Source organism: Muntiacus reevesi, chromosome 1, assembly GCF_963930625.1.
Source record: "Muntiacus reevesi chromosome 1, mMunRee1.1, whole genome shotgun sequence".
Taxonomy (NCBI): Eukaryota; Metazoa; Chordata; class Mammalia; order Artiodactyla; family Cervidae; genus Muntiacus; species Muntiacus reevesi.
Window position 1 is genome coordinate 83161792 of NC_089249.1, and position 14640 is coordinate 83176431.

At 39.9% G+C, this 14640-nt stretch overlaps 1 protein-coding gene across 3 annotated transcripts in view; it reads left to right on the forward strand.

Moving 5' to 3' along the window:
- OTUD7B (OTU deubiquitinase 7B) overlaps nucleotides 1-14640 on the forward strand; it is a 55991-nt gene that overhangs the window by 30161 nt on the left and 11190 nt on the right. Inside the window, exons 2-7 of one of the 3 annotated variants that reach the window (XM_065905117.1) lie at nucleotides 834-934; nucleotides 1792-1941; nucleotides 6398-6586; nucleotides 8508-8735; nucleotides 10161-10262; nucleotides 12475-12602. In XM_065905117.1, coding sequence (XP_065761189.1) covers nucleotides 1857-1941; nucleotides 6398-6586; nucleotides 8508-8735; nucleotides 10161-10262; nucleotides 12475-12602 — 732 coding nt within the window. In that variant the 5' untranslated portion in view covers nucleotides 834-934; nucleotides 1792-1856. Of the gene's footprint in view, nucleotides 1-833; nucleotides 935-1791; nucleotides 1942-6397; nucleotides 6587-8507; nucleotides 8736-10160; nucleotides 10263-12474; nucleotides 12603-14640 lie in introns of those variants that run through there. The other 2 variants (XM_065905116.1, XM_065905118.1) reach the window with 2 other exon arrangements.

A 14640-nucleotide genomic window follows, 5' to 3' on the forward strand; every position in this document is an offset into this window, starting at 1 on the left:
ATTTGACCAAAGTCACCCTGCTAATATATATAGGTGTAAAGTCATATGATATGAGGGTAGTAGAAATAATGACAATATGTTAATATCTCTTTAGATAGGAGACCTTGTAAAACTTTGAGAGATAGATTGAGACTGGGACAGACCATTAGAAATAGAGGGGTGATGTGAAAGATAAATTACTCTTGAATTTCTGATCTGAATTTTAAACCTTTAATTGATTGGTTTGGTGGTGGCTGATGTGGAGGTTCAGTTAGTGATTTAATCATTTATTCATTTATTCATCAGGCATTTATTGACTGTCTTCAATATTGTAGATTCTTAGCTAGATATTGGGACTACAGATATGAATTAAACATGTCCTTCTACTCCTGGACTTCCTGTCCTCCTGGAATAGAACAAGAAAGAATACTTTCTATTTTGTCTTGTCTCTCCCTCTCAAAAAAAAACACAAAAAAACCTACTTGGTTATACAAATCACTGTTGTTTCTTTGCCTTACTGTTTCTATGGAATGCAGAAAATTAGGATCTGATCACACCAATAAGTAAGTTGTGTCTTGGGGTCTGGGGAGGTGTGATGAGAAAGTACCTGAGAATCATCCTTTGCGTTTAGGTTGTTTAGAAGGAGTTGTTTCTGGAGAGAGAGTCCCCCGAGCCCCCCTGCTGCCCTTGGGAACTCCACTTTGGCATTGCCCCAGAGCAGGGGGTGGTGGGTGTGGTGGGGCAGGTGTGTGCCTGGTGGCTTTGTGAACAAGCCCTCTTCTGCAGAGAACTGTAAACCTGTCGGAAGCGGCAGCTTTTGCTGAGAAGTTCTTCTCTTGGTTATGCTTTCTCAGCTGGGACTGCTAACTTTAGAGGAATGTGGATTGGTGCCAGGCTGACGGGTCGAGGACATAGTTCCTGCCAAAGTCAAGTCTGAAGAAGAGACCTTTTTCAGGTGAATTTACTTGGCAGTCATTTGTCCTGAATGGAGAAAAGCATGTTTCCTGGGTTCATGAAGTTAGTGGACAAAGATTGACCTTTGTTACGAACTCTTGGCATCTCTACCCTGCTTTGCGTAATTGCACAGTGCTTTATTTTGAGTGGTTTCAGGTATCCGTTTGCTCCTCCCATTTCCTCAGCTAGCATGAGAATACCAGTCAACTCGAAAGTTACTCAGTGTGTAGTGTTCATTGATTCAGCAAATGTTTACTGAGGGCTGGGTGCCAAGGACTGTGCCAAGGGGTGCATGCTGGGGATCCATTAGTGAATAAGACACACCAGCTCTGTACTTTCAAGAAACTTGTGTATTGGAGGAGGAGGCTAGACAGCAACTAATTAAAATAATTTCAAAGTATGTTGAGTGCCTGGAAAGAAAGAAACCAGGTGCTATGTTAGGGAATAACGCAGGTGGGAAATTCTTCAGGATGGGAGTTTGCTGCTGCCTTCCATTAGTTTGGACAAGCAAACTGAGGAATAGAAATGGAATACTCTAGAATGGCAGAGGAGGAGCATTATATAGGGGGAATGGTGAACTGTATGTAATGAATGGATGATAACTAGACTTGTGATGGTGATCACTGTAGTGTTTATAGATGTTGAACTATATTGCTGGGCACTTGAAACTTATGTAATAAAAGGGAAAACGACTAACGTTAATAAGGAATTAGGAAACCATATTACTCTTTATAGTAAATTCAGCTGATATGAATGAGCTGGAATAGTTTCCCCCTTTGGTTAGGAAGCTGCTGATACTGGGCTATGATCATCCCGTTCCACTGTGAGTTAGGCCTTATGTGTTTATTCCCTCCTCAGGTGGAGGCTTGACTTTTGATCTATGTCCTCCCTACATCAGCTGCCTGAAAGTACTGAATGATCACATGACCCTGGACATGGATGCTGTCCTGTCGGATTTTGTCCGTTCCACAGGAGCAGAACCAGGATTGGCCCGAGATCTTCTGGAAGGTAAGGAGTCTGGGGGAGAATGAGAAGAGAGAAAGTAAAATGTGATATTTATTGTTAGGATAATTTGGAATGTAACGTGATCAGAAAGATACTTTGTGTATGGTAGGCCTTACATTTAAGTTACTTCTAATAATCTATTTTTGTGTGACCCCCCCCCATAATTTTAAAATGCAAAATTCCTTTTTCACCTTGAATTTTTGGGTAGCTTTTCACCACTGTCAATGTATGCTTAGGTAATACAAGTGAAATTTGAGATTAGTTCACTAAAAGCTTAATTTTAGGTCTGTAAGACTTCCTTTTTATATATAAATGACTTTGGATTTTCATATTTGGGATCATCCATATTTGTTTTTTTCTTTCCTTCCCTAACTTATATGGATCACTATATATAGAGTGGATTAATGTTTTTGTTTTGCTGCTTTTGTTTACTTATATCTGTATATACACAGAAGTGTGAATATTCTAAATTTTAAGATCATTTAAGCTTGGCATCGTGTCAGCAGGATTCTTTGTTTGGAGTCATAGTTAACAGATGCTTTTTGATGATGAAAATACATAATGACACAGTTAGGTAAACATGTTGGAGGATGGGCCAGTTCTTAGTACACACAGGTAATTTTTTAGATTGTCAGTCCTTAGTAAGGTGTGGCAGTTTGACATTTACGTAGCTACCTGTGAGACTAGTGTTGATCTGGAAATGGAAGATCAGGGTTTAAATGGCTTTGCCCTTAATTTACATTTGCAGTTTCATCTCCTGCTACTGTTTGCTACAGTGCCCGTGCTCCAGCCAGGCCTGACTTGTCACCTTTTCCTGATCATATTAAATTGTCTCCTAAGTCTGCAGTCTCCCTTCATTCATTATTCTCCTGAAATTCTCATCCTTCTGGATTCAACTCATATGCCTTCTCTCCCACTTGTAGCATGTGTTGAACACTTCTATGTGTTTAGTATGTGTGAGCTACTTGAAATATTTTATTCTCACAACCATTCTGCAAAATAGGTTTTATTTTTCCAGTATTCCAGTTTTAAAAAACCTGAGGTCCAAGAAGTGAAGGAGAGTTTGAACGTATGTGATCTGGTTTCAGAGTTGGGCTCTTAACAAGTATGTTACAAGTTAATGTTTGCATGCTGTCTCTCTTTCCGTCGTATACACATCCATGTACACTCACATTCATGCTATGAAAGAAAAGTTGAGGGTTGAAAGAAAAGTTGAGGGTGCTGTGGAAGTTTATGAGAGAAACCTAATTTAGATAGAGAGTGCAGAAAGGCTTTTTCTGAAGAAGTGACATGTGAACTGAACCCAAAAGGATGCATAGGAATAGCAAGACAAAGTAGCTTATACAGGGGCCCTAAAGTGAAAGAGTTTGGCACTGATAGTGATTGAGGTAGGAAGAGTAGTACAAGAAGGTGGTAGGTAACTGGTTAGATAAGTGGAAAGCAGAATACAGAGAGCCTTTGTAGGCTATGGTAAGGGTTGTGTATTTGTGTATGTTCAGTGGGAAGCTTGTGGAGAATTTTAATCAGGGGAGTGAAATGACTGGATTTAAGTTTTTGAACAGGATACTGATTAAAGATAATGGAACTGACTGGAAGGTGGCCAGAAATGAAGTGGTAAAATCAGTTAAGAATATTGTCATAATTCAGGTGAGTGGTGATGGTGACTTGGACTATAGTGGTAATAGCAAAGTGAGAAGTGGGTGAATTTAAGATATAATTTAGAAAGGGAACCAAAGGACCTGATCCTCACTTTCTGTCTCTTTCTGTCTTTCGCTTTTTCCTTTGAAGTTAACTCTGGTTATAGTGTAAAGAACAATTTATAGTGGGGAGGGATTAGCAGTAAAGAGACCAGAGAGCCACCTCCCAGAAGACCAAAGACTGGGTGACAATATGAGGACTTGAATTGGGGCAGTGATGATAAAAATGGACAAGAAAGAATAGATTTGAGAGATATTTTAGGGGTACAAACAACCCTGAGAATCGAATAGATAGTAAGGGAAGAGGAAAAGTAGGGTCTGAGGAATGGTGAGAGCTAAAATGACTCTAGTTTCTGGCCTGGAGGGGTTGAGATGCCATTCCTGATTCAGGGAATATAGGAGAAGAAGCAAGCTTTAGGAGGGAAGATGATGGACATTCAGGTTTAGTCATATTGACTGTTAGGAGGACTTGATTTTAAGCAGTTTAGCAGGCAGTTGGAAATAATGATCCATTGCTCAAGACAGATCATTTATTCATTCATTCAATGGAGGACAAAAGTCCTCCATTCTTCAGCAGATATTTTTTGAGTACCTATTATGTGCCAAGTTCTAAATGCTTGAATAAAACAAAACAAAAATCTCTGCCTTTATAGTCTAGAACAAGGGTCAGTAAACAATAAACTTGATAACCAAGTAAATTGTAAAGTTCAGTTCAGTTCAGTAGCTCAGTTGTGTCCGACTCTTTGTGACCCCGTGAATCGTAGCACGCCAGGCCTCCCTGTCCATCTCCAACTCCCAGAGTTTACCCAAACTCATGTCCATCGAGTCGGTGATGCCATCCAGCCATCTCATCCTCTGTCGTACCCTTCTCCTCCTGTTCCCAATCCCTCCCAGCTTCAGGGTCTTTTTCAATGAGTCAACTCTTCGCATGAGGTGGCCAAAGTAATGGAGTTTCAGCTTTAGCATCAGTCCTTCCAATGAACACCCAGGACTGATCTCCTTTAGGATGGACTGGTTGGATCTCCTTGCAGTCCAAGGAACGCTCAAGAGTCTTCTCCAACACCACAGTTCAAAAGCATCAGTTCTTCGGCGCTCAGCTTTCTTCACATGTATACATTACCACTGGAAAAACCATAGCCTTGACTAGACGGACCTTTGTTGGCAAAGTAATGTCTCTGCTTTTTAATATTGCTGTCTAGGTTGGTCATAACTTTCCTTCCAAGGAGTAAGCGTCTTTTGATTTACTATATTATAAAGTGTTAGGTGCTATGGAAAATGGTTGGGAATGGTGAGGCAGGTTGTGATTTTCTTTTTTTTTTTTTTTTTATGGACAGGGAAGCAGGTTGTGATTTTTAATTGGGTAGTCAGGGTAGGCCTTATTAACTTATTAAGAGTGTGACATTTGAGCAAATACCTAAAGGAGTTAAGGAATTGACTGTGTAGATATAATGGAGATAGAGCCTTCTAGACAGTGGGGATAGTTGGTGAAAGGCTGTAAGTGGGAGCAGTCTTAGCAAGTTTCTGGGAGCAGCAAAGAGGCCAGTATGACTGATGCAGAGTGAGTGAAAGGAGTTGGAGCAGATGGTGAATCTGAAGGTTCAGAAGTAAATTCATCCAGCATGGATGATTAATACGGCTTAACTGGAGAATTATAATTACAACAAGAAGCATAACAGCAATGGCAGTAAATACATGTATAATGCTTTCCGTGTGCCAAACATTGTTTTAAGTGCTTTCAGTTAATTTAATCTTAATAACAGCTCTATGTGGAATCATCTCCACTTTCATAGCCAGGGAACTTGAAGCACAGAGGAAAGATTAGAAAAGTAGGCCAGGTCATAGAAAGCCTTGAATGTCAAACAAAAGAGCCTGAGCTTTATTCTGTAGGCAATGGTGTATACCACTAAAAAAATTTGATTATGGAACTAAAATGATCAGCATTGTTCTATAGAAAGATTAATCTCATGGGATCCTTCACAATAGATTGGAGGTGGGCACTAGGTGATACAGGAATTGAATTAAGGTGGTGACGAGTGAAACAGAGCAGAGAGAAGTGTGAATAGTTACTTGTTTATTGGCTGGTTTAACTGGAGAAAGCAATTTTAAAAGTCAGTGGTAACAGATCTATCATTTGAGTCTACTGATAGTCCCTCCCCTCTATAATTTGTTCTTTACACTACAACCAGAGTTAACTTTCAAAGGAAAAAGATTAGTGATTCTTAAGTTTGAGGGGAATTAACAATTCCCTTGGATAGCCTGATGGCAGCTATCAGCTCTTTCTTTAGAAAAATACACATACCTGTAACTTTGTGTACAACTTCAGGTGACTTAGGACACCGCAGAGCACATCTACGCTCAGAACCCTGGCTCTCAGAACTAGGAGGCCTGGGCCTGTGTCCTGCAGAGGCCCTGGTGCAAGCTAGCTGTGACTTTGGGCAAGTAACTCTACTTCTTAAGACTTGCTTTGTCTGTAAAATGACATTACTAGGTCTCCAAGGGCCTTTTCAGTTCAGAGAGACCAATGTTCTGTGCTTGTGGAGCTTGCTTAGGAAACAAACAGCAAGTAAATAAAGAAATTGCGGTATTTCAGACTTAAGTGTGTTGAAGGAAATTAGAGTAGGGGAAGGAAAAGGAAGACCGGATTGTGCATAAATATATGCTTGCTAGTTTCGGTAAGATGCTTAGAATGATGGTCCTGTGTCTTTCCTCAATTTTCCTGTACTCTCAGCACCCAATTCACTTTTTGTTTTGTGTCCTGACAGGAAAGAATTGGGATGTGAGTGCCGCCCTCAGTGATTTCGAGCAGCTACGTCAGGTCCATGCTGGGAACCTGCTTCCACCCTTTAGTGAAGGGAGTGGTGGCTCCAGGACCCCTGAGAAAGGGTTTTCTGATCGAGAGTCTACTCGCCCTCCCCGGCCCACCCTACAGCGGCAGGATGACATCATTCAAGGTATTGGGGTACCGAGGGCCGTTTCTTACATGGAGTAGGAAGGAAGGGAGACAGCTGCTAACCGGTCAGAATTTTGTGATCCTTTGGAAATGATTCCTTTCTTCTTCTACCTCCCCAGTCAAATGATCAGAGGTGACCTCAGTCCTCCAGCTGCTGGAACCCCTCATTGTTTGTATCTGGAGTACTGTCCAGGATAAAAGCTTTCTTCAGATACTATGAGAGAGAGAGAAGAAGAGTAACAATCTCATTGTCAAGATAAAGTACACAGAAAGATAGAATTCAAAGGATCACTATCACCTACCCTTTTGGAGGGCATTTTGTTAATATTTATTAGTATCTGTCAAAATTTTTAAATGCATGTATACTCTGTCTCAGCAATTTTGTTTCTAGGAAGATTTTATCATGTGTGTGTGTGTGTATCTGTGTGTGTGTATCCTTTTAAATAAATACATACATAATTCATAAGTAGACACAAAGACATGTAGTGTAAAGCTTGAAAGTTAAAGCCTGAAAACAACTTTTAATACCCATTAGTAAAGGAGTGGTTAAATAAATGGTAATCATCCATATTGTGGAATACTTTGCAGCCATTAGAAAGAATTAAGTAGAACGTAATGGAACTTGCTTAGAAAAATCTCTTTAATCTACTGAGAAAGGTAAGATGCAGAACAGTATAGTATATTCCTGTTTATGCTTTAAAAATTATTATAAAAGCTATGTGCACTTCTATGTGCATAAAAAAGTTGTACAAGGATACAGAAAGTCCCCTTTAGGGAGGGGTCAGGAATTTTGAATGACAGGGAGATTTCTTTTTAACACTTTAAACCTTTTGGTAGTATTTTTTATTTTTTACATGGGCATGTGGTACTTTTAAAACACCTTAAAAAAGAGCTTAAAAAACAACATCACTATAGAACAGCATTAGACTGACTCTTTACTTACTTTGTGCATCATCCCTGGCAAATACTAGATTAAAATCTGCTATGCAATATGATTTTTAGGTCTTTTGATAGTCTTTATATAACTTAGGCCATGCAAATGAATTGTAATACTATACTGAGCAAGTTACAATCACAATGGAATATCTACTGGAGAATTATAAGTGCCATGTATTCAAAACAAATTAAATAATTTGGGGGGCACTGTCTATTACTGCCTTCCTCTGTTAAGTAAGAATTGACTATACCTGTAAATTTCTGATAAATGTATCAAGAAAAGTTGTAGTAAATAGTGTAAGTAAATGTTACTGATGGTAGATAAGAAAGTTCCTGAATGTGTAAGATTTGTCATTAATTTTTTGTTTTAAAAAATTTAATTTTTAAAATTTATTTTTTAAATAAAATTTATTTATTAAAAATTTTTTTTCATTTATTTTTAATTGGAGGGTAATTGCTTTACAATGTTGTGTTGGGTTTTGCTGTACAATGTGAATCAGCTATAAGTATACATATGTCATTAATTTTCTATAATGGAAATCCTTTTTTTACATTCTCCAAGACCCTGAAAATTATCAGCAAGATTATTTGACTCAGTCTGTTGATAGCCAGATGGAATTCTGTTTCTCTTATTCCCTCTTCCTCTCACCAAACAATGACCAAGTTGCCAAATGAATAGGTATTATGTTGTGAAATGGAAATGGAAGAAGACAGTGTCATGGGGAGAAGAAGTTCAGGCAAATTCCAAAAAGGGTAGAAAGAGGAATGTATATTTGGTGCTAATGTGAGTGCCTGAGAAAAGGCCACTTTGTATATTAAACAATTATATTTGGCATGAGAAAGAGGGTCGTGAAATTTGGTAGCCAGTTAGACTTAGAGTTTTTCCCTGAGTGGAAACCTTGTCAAGAGGTAACCATCACCACATGAGCGGAAAGTTCTTTGAGTGGGTTTTGTATGTTCTAAGGTGACTCCATTTCTCATTGCAGAAAAACGCCTGTCTAGGGGCATCTCCCACGCCAGCTCCAGCCTTGTTTCCCTGGCCCGGTCCCATGTCTCCTCCAATGGTGGGGGTGGGGGGAGCAGTGAGCACCCCCTGGAAATGCCCATCTGTGCCTTCCAGCTTCCAGATCTCACTGTGTACAATGAAGACTTTCGAAGCTTCATAGAGAGAGACCTCATCGAGCAGTCCATGCTGGTTGCCTTGGAGCAGGCAGGTCAGTGAGCGCTTCCTTCCCCGTGCTCCTCCACCCCTCTGCCGAGGGGCCGGGCTTGACCAGCAGCTTCCAGTCTAAGCCTATGATCTGATTGATGGCAGTCAGACTCGTGGTCAGTCAGAGAGACATGTGCTGAGCTTTAAGTTAACTTCTTTAAGTTAAAGAAAGGACACAAACAGGATACTTGGCTCTGGAAATTTCCTGTTTGATGGAAGGGAAACCAGATACACATGTGAAAGGCCTAGGAATCAATACCTAAAAATCAATACATTAAAAAGACCAAGTGAATTATAATTGGCTCTGGAGCACCTTGTGAACAGAAAGAACCAGTGTTGTAGACGATACATAGTGGTGATTAACTAAGTCACATTTATTTATATAAACCTTTCCCAAAAGATTTATTTACCTTTACAATTATGTTTGTCTTAAATTATTGTTAAAATTAGTTGGTATAATGGATGAGGCAGCTGAGATTTCTGGGAAACCTAGTCAGGTATTAACTCCCATGGAAGAAGGACTGGGGGATGGGAGTTGGGGGCATGGAAAGGAAGCTCTTATTTTTCATTTTGTATCCTTCCATACTAATCATGCACATCTATTTATAATTTTTAAGTAGTTAGCCATTTGTCTGGTATGATTATAGGCCAGTTTTTCTTTCAGTAGACTTTTCAGTAATTGAAGAACATTTTTAAGCATCATTCATACAATATTTTCCTTATGTAAGTAACAGGTTGACAATTGTAGGATGACTACAGAACTGAGACTCATTTTCTTAGGTGTTTTAAGTACTTCTTCTTATTGCTCGTGTCTTTAAAATCATACCACATGCATGCTTACATGTGATATATGCAGATGATACTTGCATGACACTTTGAATATATGTGTTGGATTGATTTTCTTTTACTGATGATTGATTTGTGCTGATCTTTATTGCTACAGTGTTTGCTGGTCTTCTGACCAGAGTGAAGGAATCAGAGCCAAACTAGGTAGCCAACACAGATTTCAGTCTATGACCTTGGCCTCATCATCTATCCCAGGGTCGTTCAATCTTAGCACTATTGACATCTAAGACCAGATTATTCTTCGTTGTGTGAGCTGCCTTGTGTATTATGTTTAGCAGCCTTTCTGGCCTCTATTTACTCGATGTCAGTAACATCCCCCTCACCAGTTGGGACAACCAAACATATTTCAGGATGTTGCCATATATCCCTTTGGGGACAAAATTGGCCCCACTTAAGAACCTCTAATCTAACCAGATTCTGATGAACCAGATATAAGTGAAGAAGATACACAGAGTAATAGAGTGGTGGTTTGATTCTAGGTAGGCTTTCTAGAAGAGGCAAGCTTGGAGTCTTGTATTAGAAGTGAAAAAGTAGAGAGCTTTATGGATAATCTGCTCGTCTCCCTTTTCTCATGTTTCTGTAGGGCGTTTGAACTGGTGGGTGAGTGTGGACCCCACCTGTCAAAGGCTCCTTCCTTTGGCAACTACTGGAGATGGAAACTGCCTCCTGCACGCAGCCTCTCTTGGTGAGTTATGAGGATGGCCCTTCCTTCCCTCACAGAAAGGAACCAGTAGTTAAATCGCATGTGAAGGACTCGAGCCAGCCAACCTTGATCTTAGAAATGATGGCTCAGAGCAAGGGTGTGTGTGTGTGTGTGTGTGTGTGTGTGTGTGTGTGTGTGTGTGTGCGTGCGTGCGTGTGCGTGCGTGCGCGCTGGTGCAGGAGAAGATAAGGTTGTGTGTGTGTGTGTGCTGGTGCAGAAGATAAAAGAGAGCCCTGTCCTGGTTGTTCAGTCTTGTTGAGAAATTGTATGGAGAGCACAGGATTTAGCATAAGTCCCACTCAGAGAACTGACCCCTAAAAGTAATGAACAGCAGAAAGCAAGTAGTATACTGTTTATGTATATAATTCTACTTAATATTCATTCTTTTGGTATATAAAAAAGATATGTTTTCATCAGACCCCTATGAAACTTGTTTATTTTAATATTTTTTTAATTAACCTTTATTTAATGTACCTTTTATTTTTAATTTTTACTTAGAGGATAATTGCTTTACAATATTGTATTGGTTTCTGCCATACATCAACATGAATCAGCCCTAGGTATATATGTATGTCCCCTCCCTCTTGAACCTCCCTCCCACTTGCCACCCCATCCCAGCCCTCTAGGTTGTGTATGTCTAATCTGGAATAATGTATTTTTCTTTTTCTTTCTTTTTTTTTTCACTTCTAGTTGTATTGATGTAATTGACATACAGCACTGTATAAGTTTTAAGATATACAGTATAGTGATTTGACCTGCACATATCATGAGATGATTACAGTAAATGTAGTGAACATCCATCATCTCATACAAAATTAAAGAAATAGAAAAGAAAATTATTTTTTCCTCATGATGACAACTTTTAGGATTTACTGTCTTAACTTTCATGTATAATGTACAGCAGTGTTAATTGTATGTATCATGTTGTACATTACATCCTTAGTACTCAGTAGTCTTAGTCTTGTATATATGGAACTTTGTACCTTTTAACTACCTTCATCCAATTCTCCCTGCTCCCACCCCCTGCCCTTGGTAACCACAAATCTGATGTCTTTTTCTGTGAGTTTGTTTTTGAAGTATAATTGACCTATAACACTTGTATCCTGGCACACAGTGTGGTGATTTAAATGTTTCTATACATTTCAAAATAATCACTGTGTTAAGTCTAGTTACAGTCTGTCACCATACAAAGATATTGCGTTATTATTGACTTGTTTACTTTAAATTGTTATGTCTATTTAAAATTCAGTATATTATTTGCCTTAGTTTTTTAAAAAAGTGTCCCCATTTTCCAGCCATTCCTCAAGCTGATTGTCATGTGCCAGACCCATCTTGTCTGCTGCTACTCTGTGTTTTATTTATTTTTCAGCTTTTTAAAAAAGTTGTCTGAGCCATGTGGCTTACAAGATTTTAGTTCCCCATCAAGGAATTGAACCCAGGCTCTCAGCAATGAGAGTGTGGTGCAATGAGAATATGGAGTTCTTAACCACTGGACTGCCAGGGAATTCCTACTCTGTATTTTAATTTGTTAGACTTGGTATCAAGAGTAAAGGCTTTCTGGGACTTCCCTGTTGGCCCAGTAGTTAAAGACTTCCCCTCCCAATGCAGGGGGTGCAGGTTCGATCCCTGGTTGGGGAGCTAAGATCCCACATGCATCATGGCCAAGAAACCAAAACAAAACAGAAGCAATGTTGTAGTGAGTTCAATAAAGACTTAAAAAAGTCTTCTTGTCAGGAGTTTGTAGGATGTGGTCTGTCCTCTGCTTTTAGGCTCTCAAAAGTTTCTGAGCCTCTAGAGTAGGAACATCTTTTCTTTCCTGATCACCTTTCTCCTGAGTTACAGGGAGTTTCTTTGAACCTGGGCTTCAGGCCTGATATCCTTCATGCCAGAATCTGTATATCATAATTAATAAGTGGAGTTGGGTCAAGGTAAGGTGTTTTCAAAGTGAAAGTGTTTGTCACTCAGTTGTGTCCGACTCTTTGTGACCCCATGAACTATAGCCCACCAGGCTCTTCTGTCCCTGGATTTCTCCAGGCAAGAATACTGGAGTGGATTGCCATTTCATTCTCCAGGGGATCTTCCCATCTCAGGGATTGAATCCATGTCTCCCGCATTGCAGGCCGACTCTTTACCAACTGAGCCACCAGGGAAGCAATGCAAAAGGTGTCTTAACCATTATGTTTTCTTGCCATAGGGATGTGGGGTTTCCATGATCGGGACTTGGTGTTGCGGAAAGCTTTGTATGCACTGATGGATAAGGGAGCTGAGAAGGAAGCATTAAAACGGCGCTGGAGGTGGCAGCAAACTCAGCAGAATAAAGAGGTCAGGAAGCTTGGGTGGGAGCACCTTGTTTCCTAAAGTTATGTAAGGGCATGCTCAGTGCCTGCCATAGGAAATGTCTCCTATTTAGGTGCTCTTTGGTCAGTGTTACTCTTAATCCTTTTGAAAATTCAGATACCACCAGAGGGTACATGCCTTCTGATAAGAGTTATGAGAACTGGTGTGGTGAAGTGGGGACCTGTAGAGGAGGTATCTAATGCTGTGCTTTTCCTGATAAGGCACTCAGTAAGCCTTTAGTGACTGTCTTTTGCAAAATGAAATACAAGCTTGTAGGATTTTTGTATTGTTTTGGTTTTTTACTTATAATAAGACTAGACCAATTTTTAAGGACTTGTGTTTTCAACTCCTGTTAATATAAATGTGTAAAAAAATTTGGGGCTGTATATACCATTTGTTTTTCGTAAATTCAGTTTACTTGTTAAAAAACTGTAAAAGGATGAGTTTGAATGTTTTATTATTATTAGAATTTCATGTTCTGAAGATTTAAAACATGGAAATAGAATGTCTTATGTTTCTCAAAAATGAACTCAATTGTTAAAATTAAGATGCTATTAAGATCAGAATCTCGTCTTTGATCAGCTAGTCTTCCCCAGAAGATTCCTGAGGGAAATGAATGTGCAGGGTCAAGGCCAAGTAAACAGCATTCTTTATTGACACCAACCCCCCTGGCTTTCTGGTGAGATGAGCGGGACTTTGTGGAGTTTGTCTGAGCTAGAGCCAGCCTAGAGTTTGTCTTCTTCACTGTTGAATTCACACTATACCTGAACCTTAGATTTGACTACTTCAGACAGGAAAAGGCCAAACCTGATCCTGCCATTTAGCTAAGCAGACAGCCACAGTCAGAGGATAGATACCAATTCCAGCTATATTAAGCTATTTATAGTTATTATTTTAAAGGTGGGGTTAGGAGCTTCCCTGGTGGCTCGGTGGTAAAGAATCTGCCTGCCAATGCAGGAGACACAGGTTCGATCCCTGCTCCGGGAAGAGTTCACATGCCTCAAAGCAACTGAGTTCATGAGCCACAACTACTAAGCCAGCACTCTAGAGCCCAGGAGCAGCAACTGCTGAAGCCCACGTGCCCTTGAATCAGTGCTTTGCAGCAAGAGAAGCCACCACCGTGAGAAACCTGGGTACCACAACTAGAGAGTAGCCCCCGTCACTGCAACTAGAGAAGGCCCACACAGCATCAGAGACCCAGCACAGGCAAAAAAATAAAATACAGGTGGGGTTAGATGATGATGATAGTTAGCCAGGAGCCTCAGAAATTCCGAAATTCTCTTCTTGGTCAGCCACCTTTTCCCTCTCAAAGTCCCCAAATGGAAATACATGCCTCGTGAATAGTAGATATTGGAAGAGTAGTCTTTTTACTCCTTTTGCTCAGCACGTTGAAAGTTCCATATGGAAATGAGCTAATTCTTTTAGCTCAGACGATTTATAGCACTATAGTGGGGTGGGGAAAGGGAGATGGGCTGGGGAGCTACTTTTAGCCAGTACCAAACACTAAACAAATTAAATTGGTTTTGATTTCCTAGGCCTCCCTGTTTTGTTGTTGAAAATGGTGGTAAAACCCAGTAAGAACATTTTCAGCCTAGAAGGGTACACCACCTAGTGGCTGTGTGTATAAAAACAGCAAGCGAGAATAGGTGAGAGGAAGAAGGAGACAGTCTCATGAATGTGTATCAGGACCTCTTATCAGAGTGAACAGAGCACCCAATATATAAACTGTGCATTCTTCTTACTTTGAGTTGAAAGAAAAAGTTACAGAATTATACAAATTGAAAATAGCTTTGTTGTGTATTTGTTGTTTTTATTATTAACGTATGCTCACAATAGCTCTTTAATTCCTTTTACATTTGTTCTGATACTTCTCATGTTTCTAGTGTCATTATTTCTACTCTGTCAGTGTGTGTTTAAAGCGTAAACTTGGGACTTCTCTGGTGGTGCAGTGGCTAAAACTTCGAGCTCACAATGCAGGGGCCCCGGGTTTGATCCCAGGTCAGGGAACTAGATCCCATGCTAA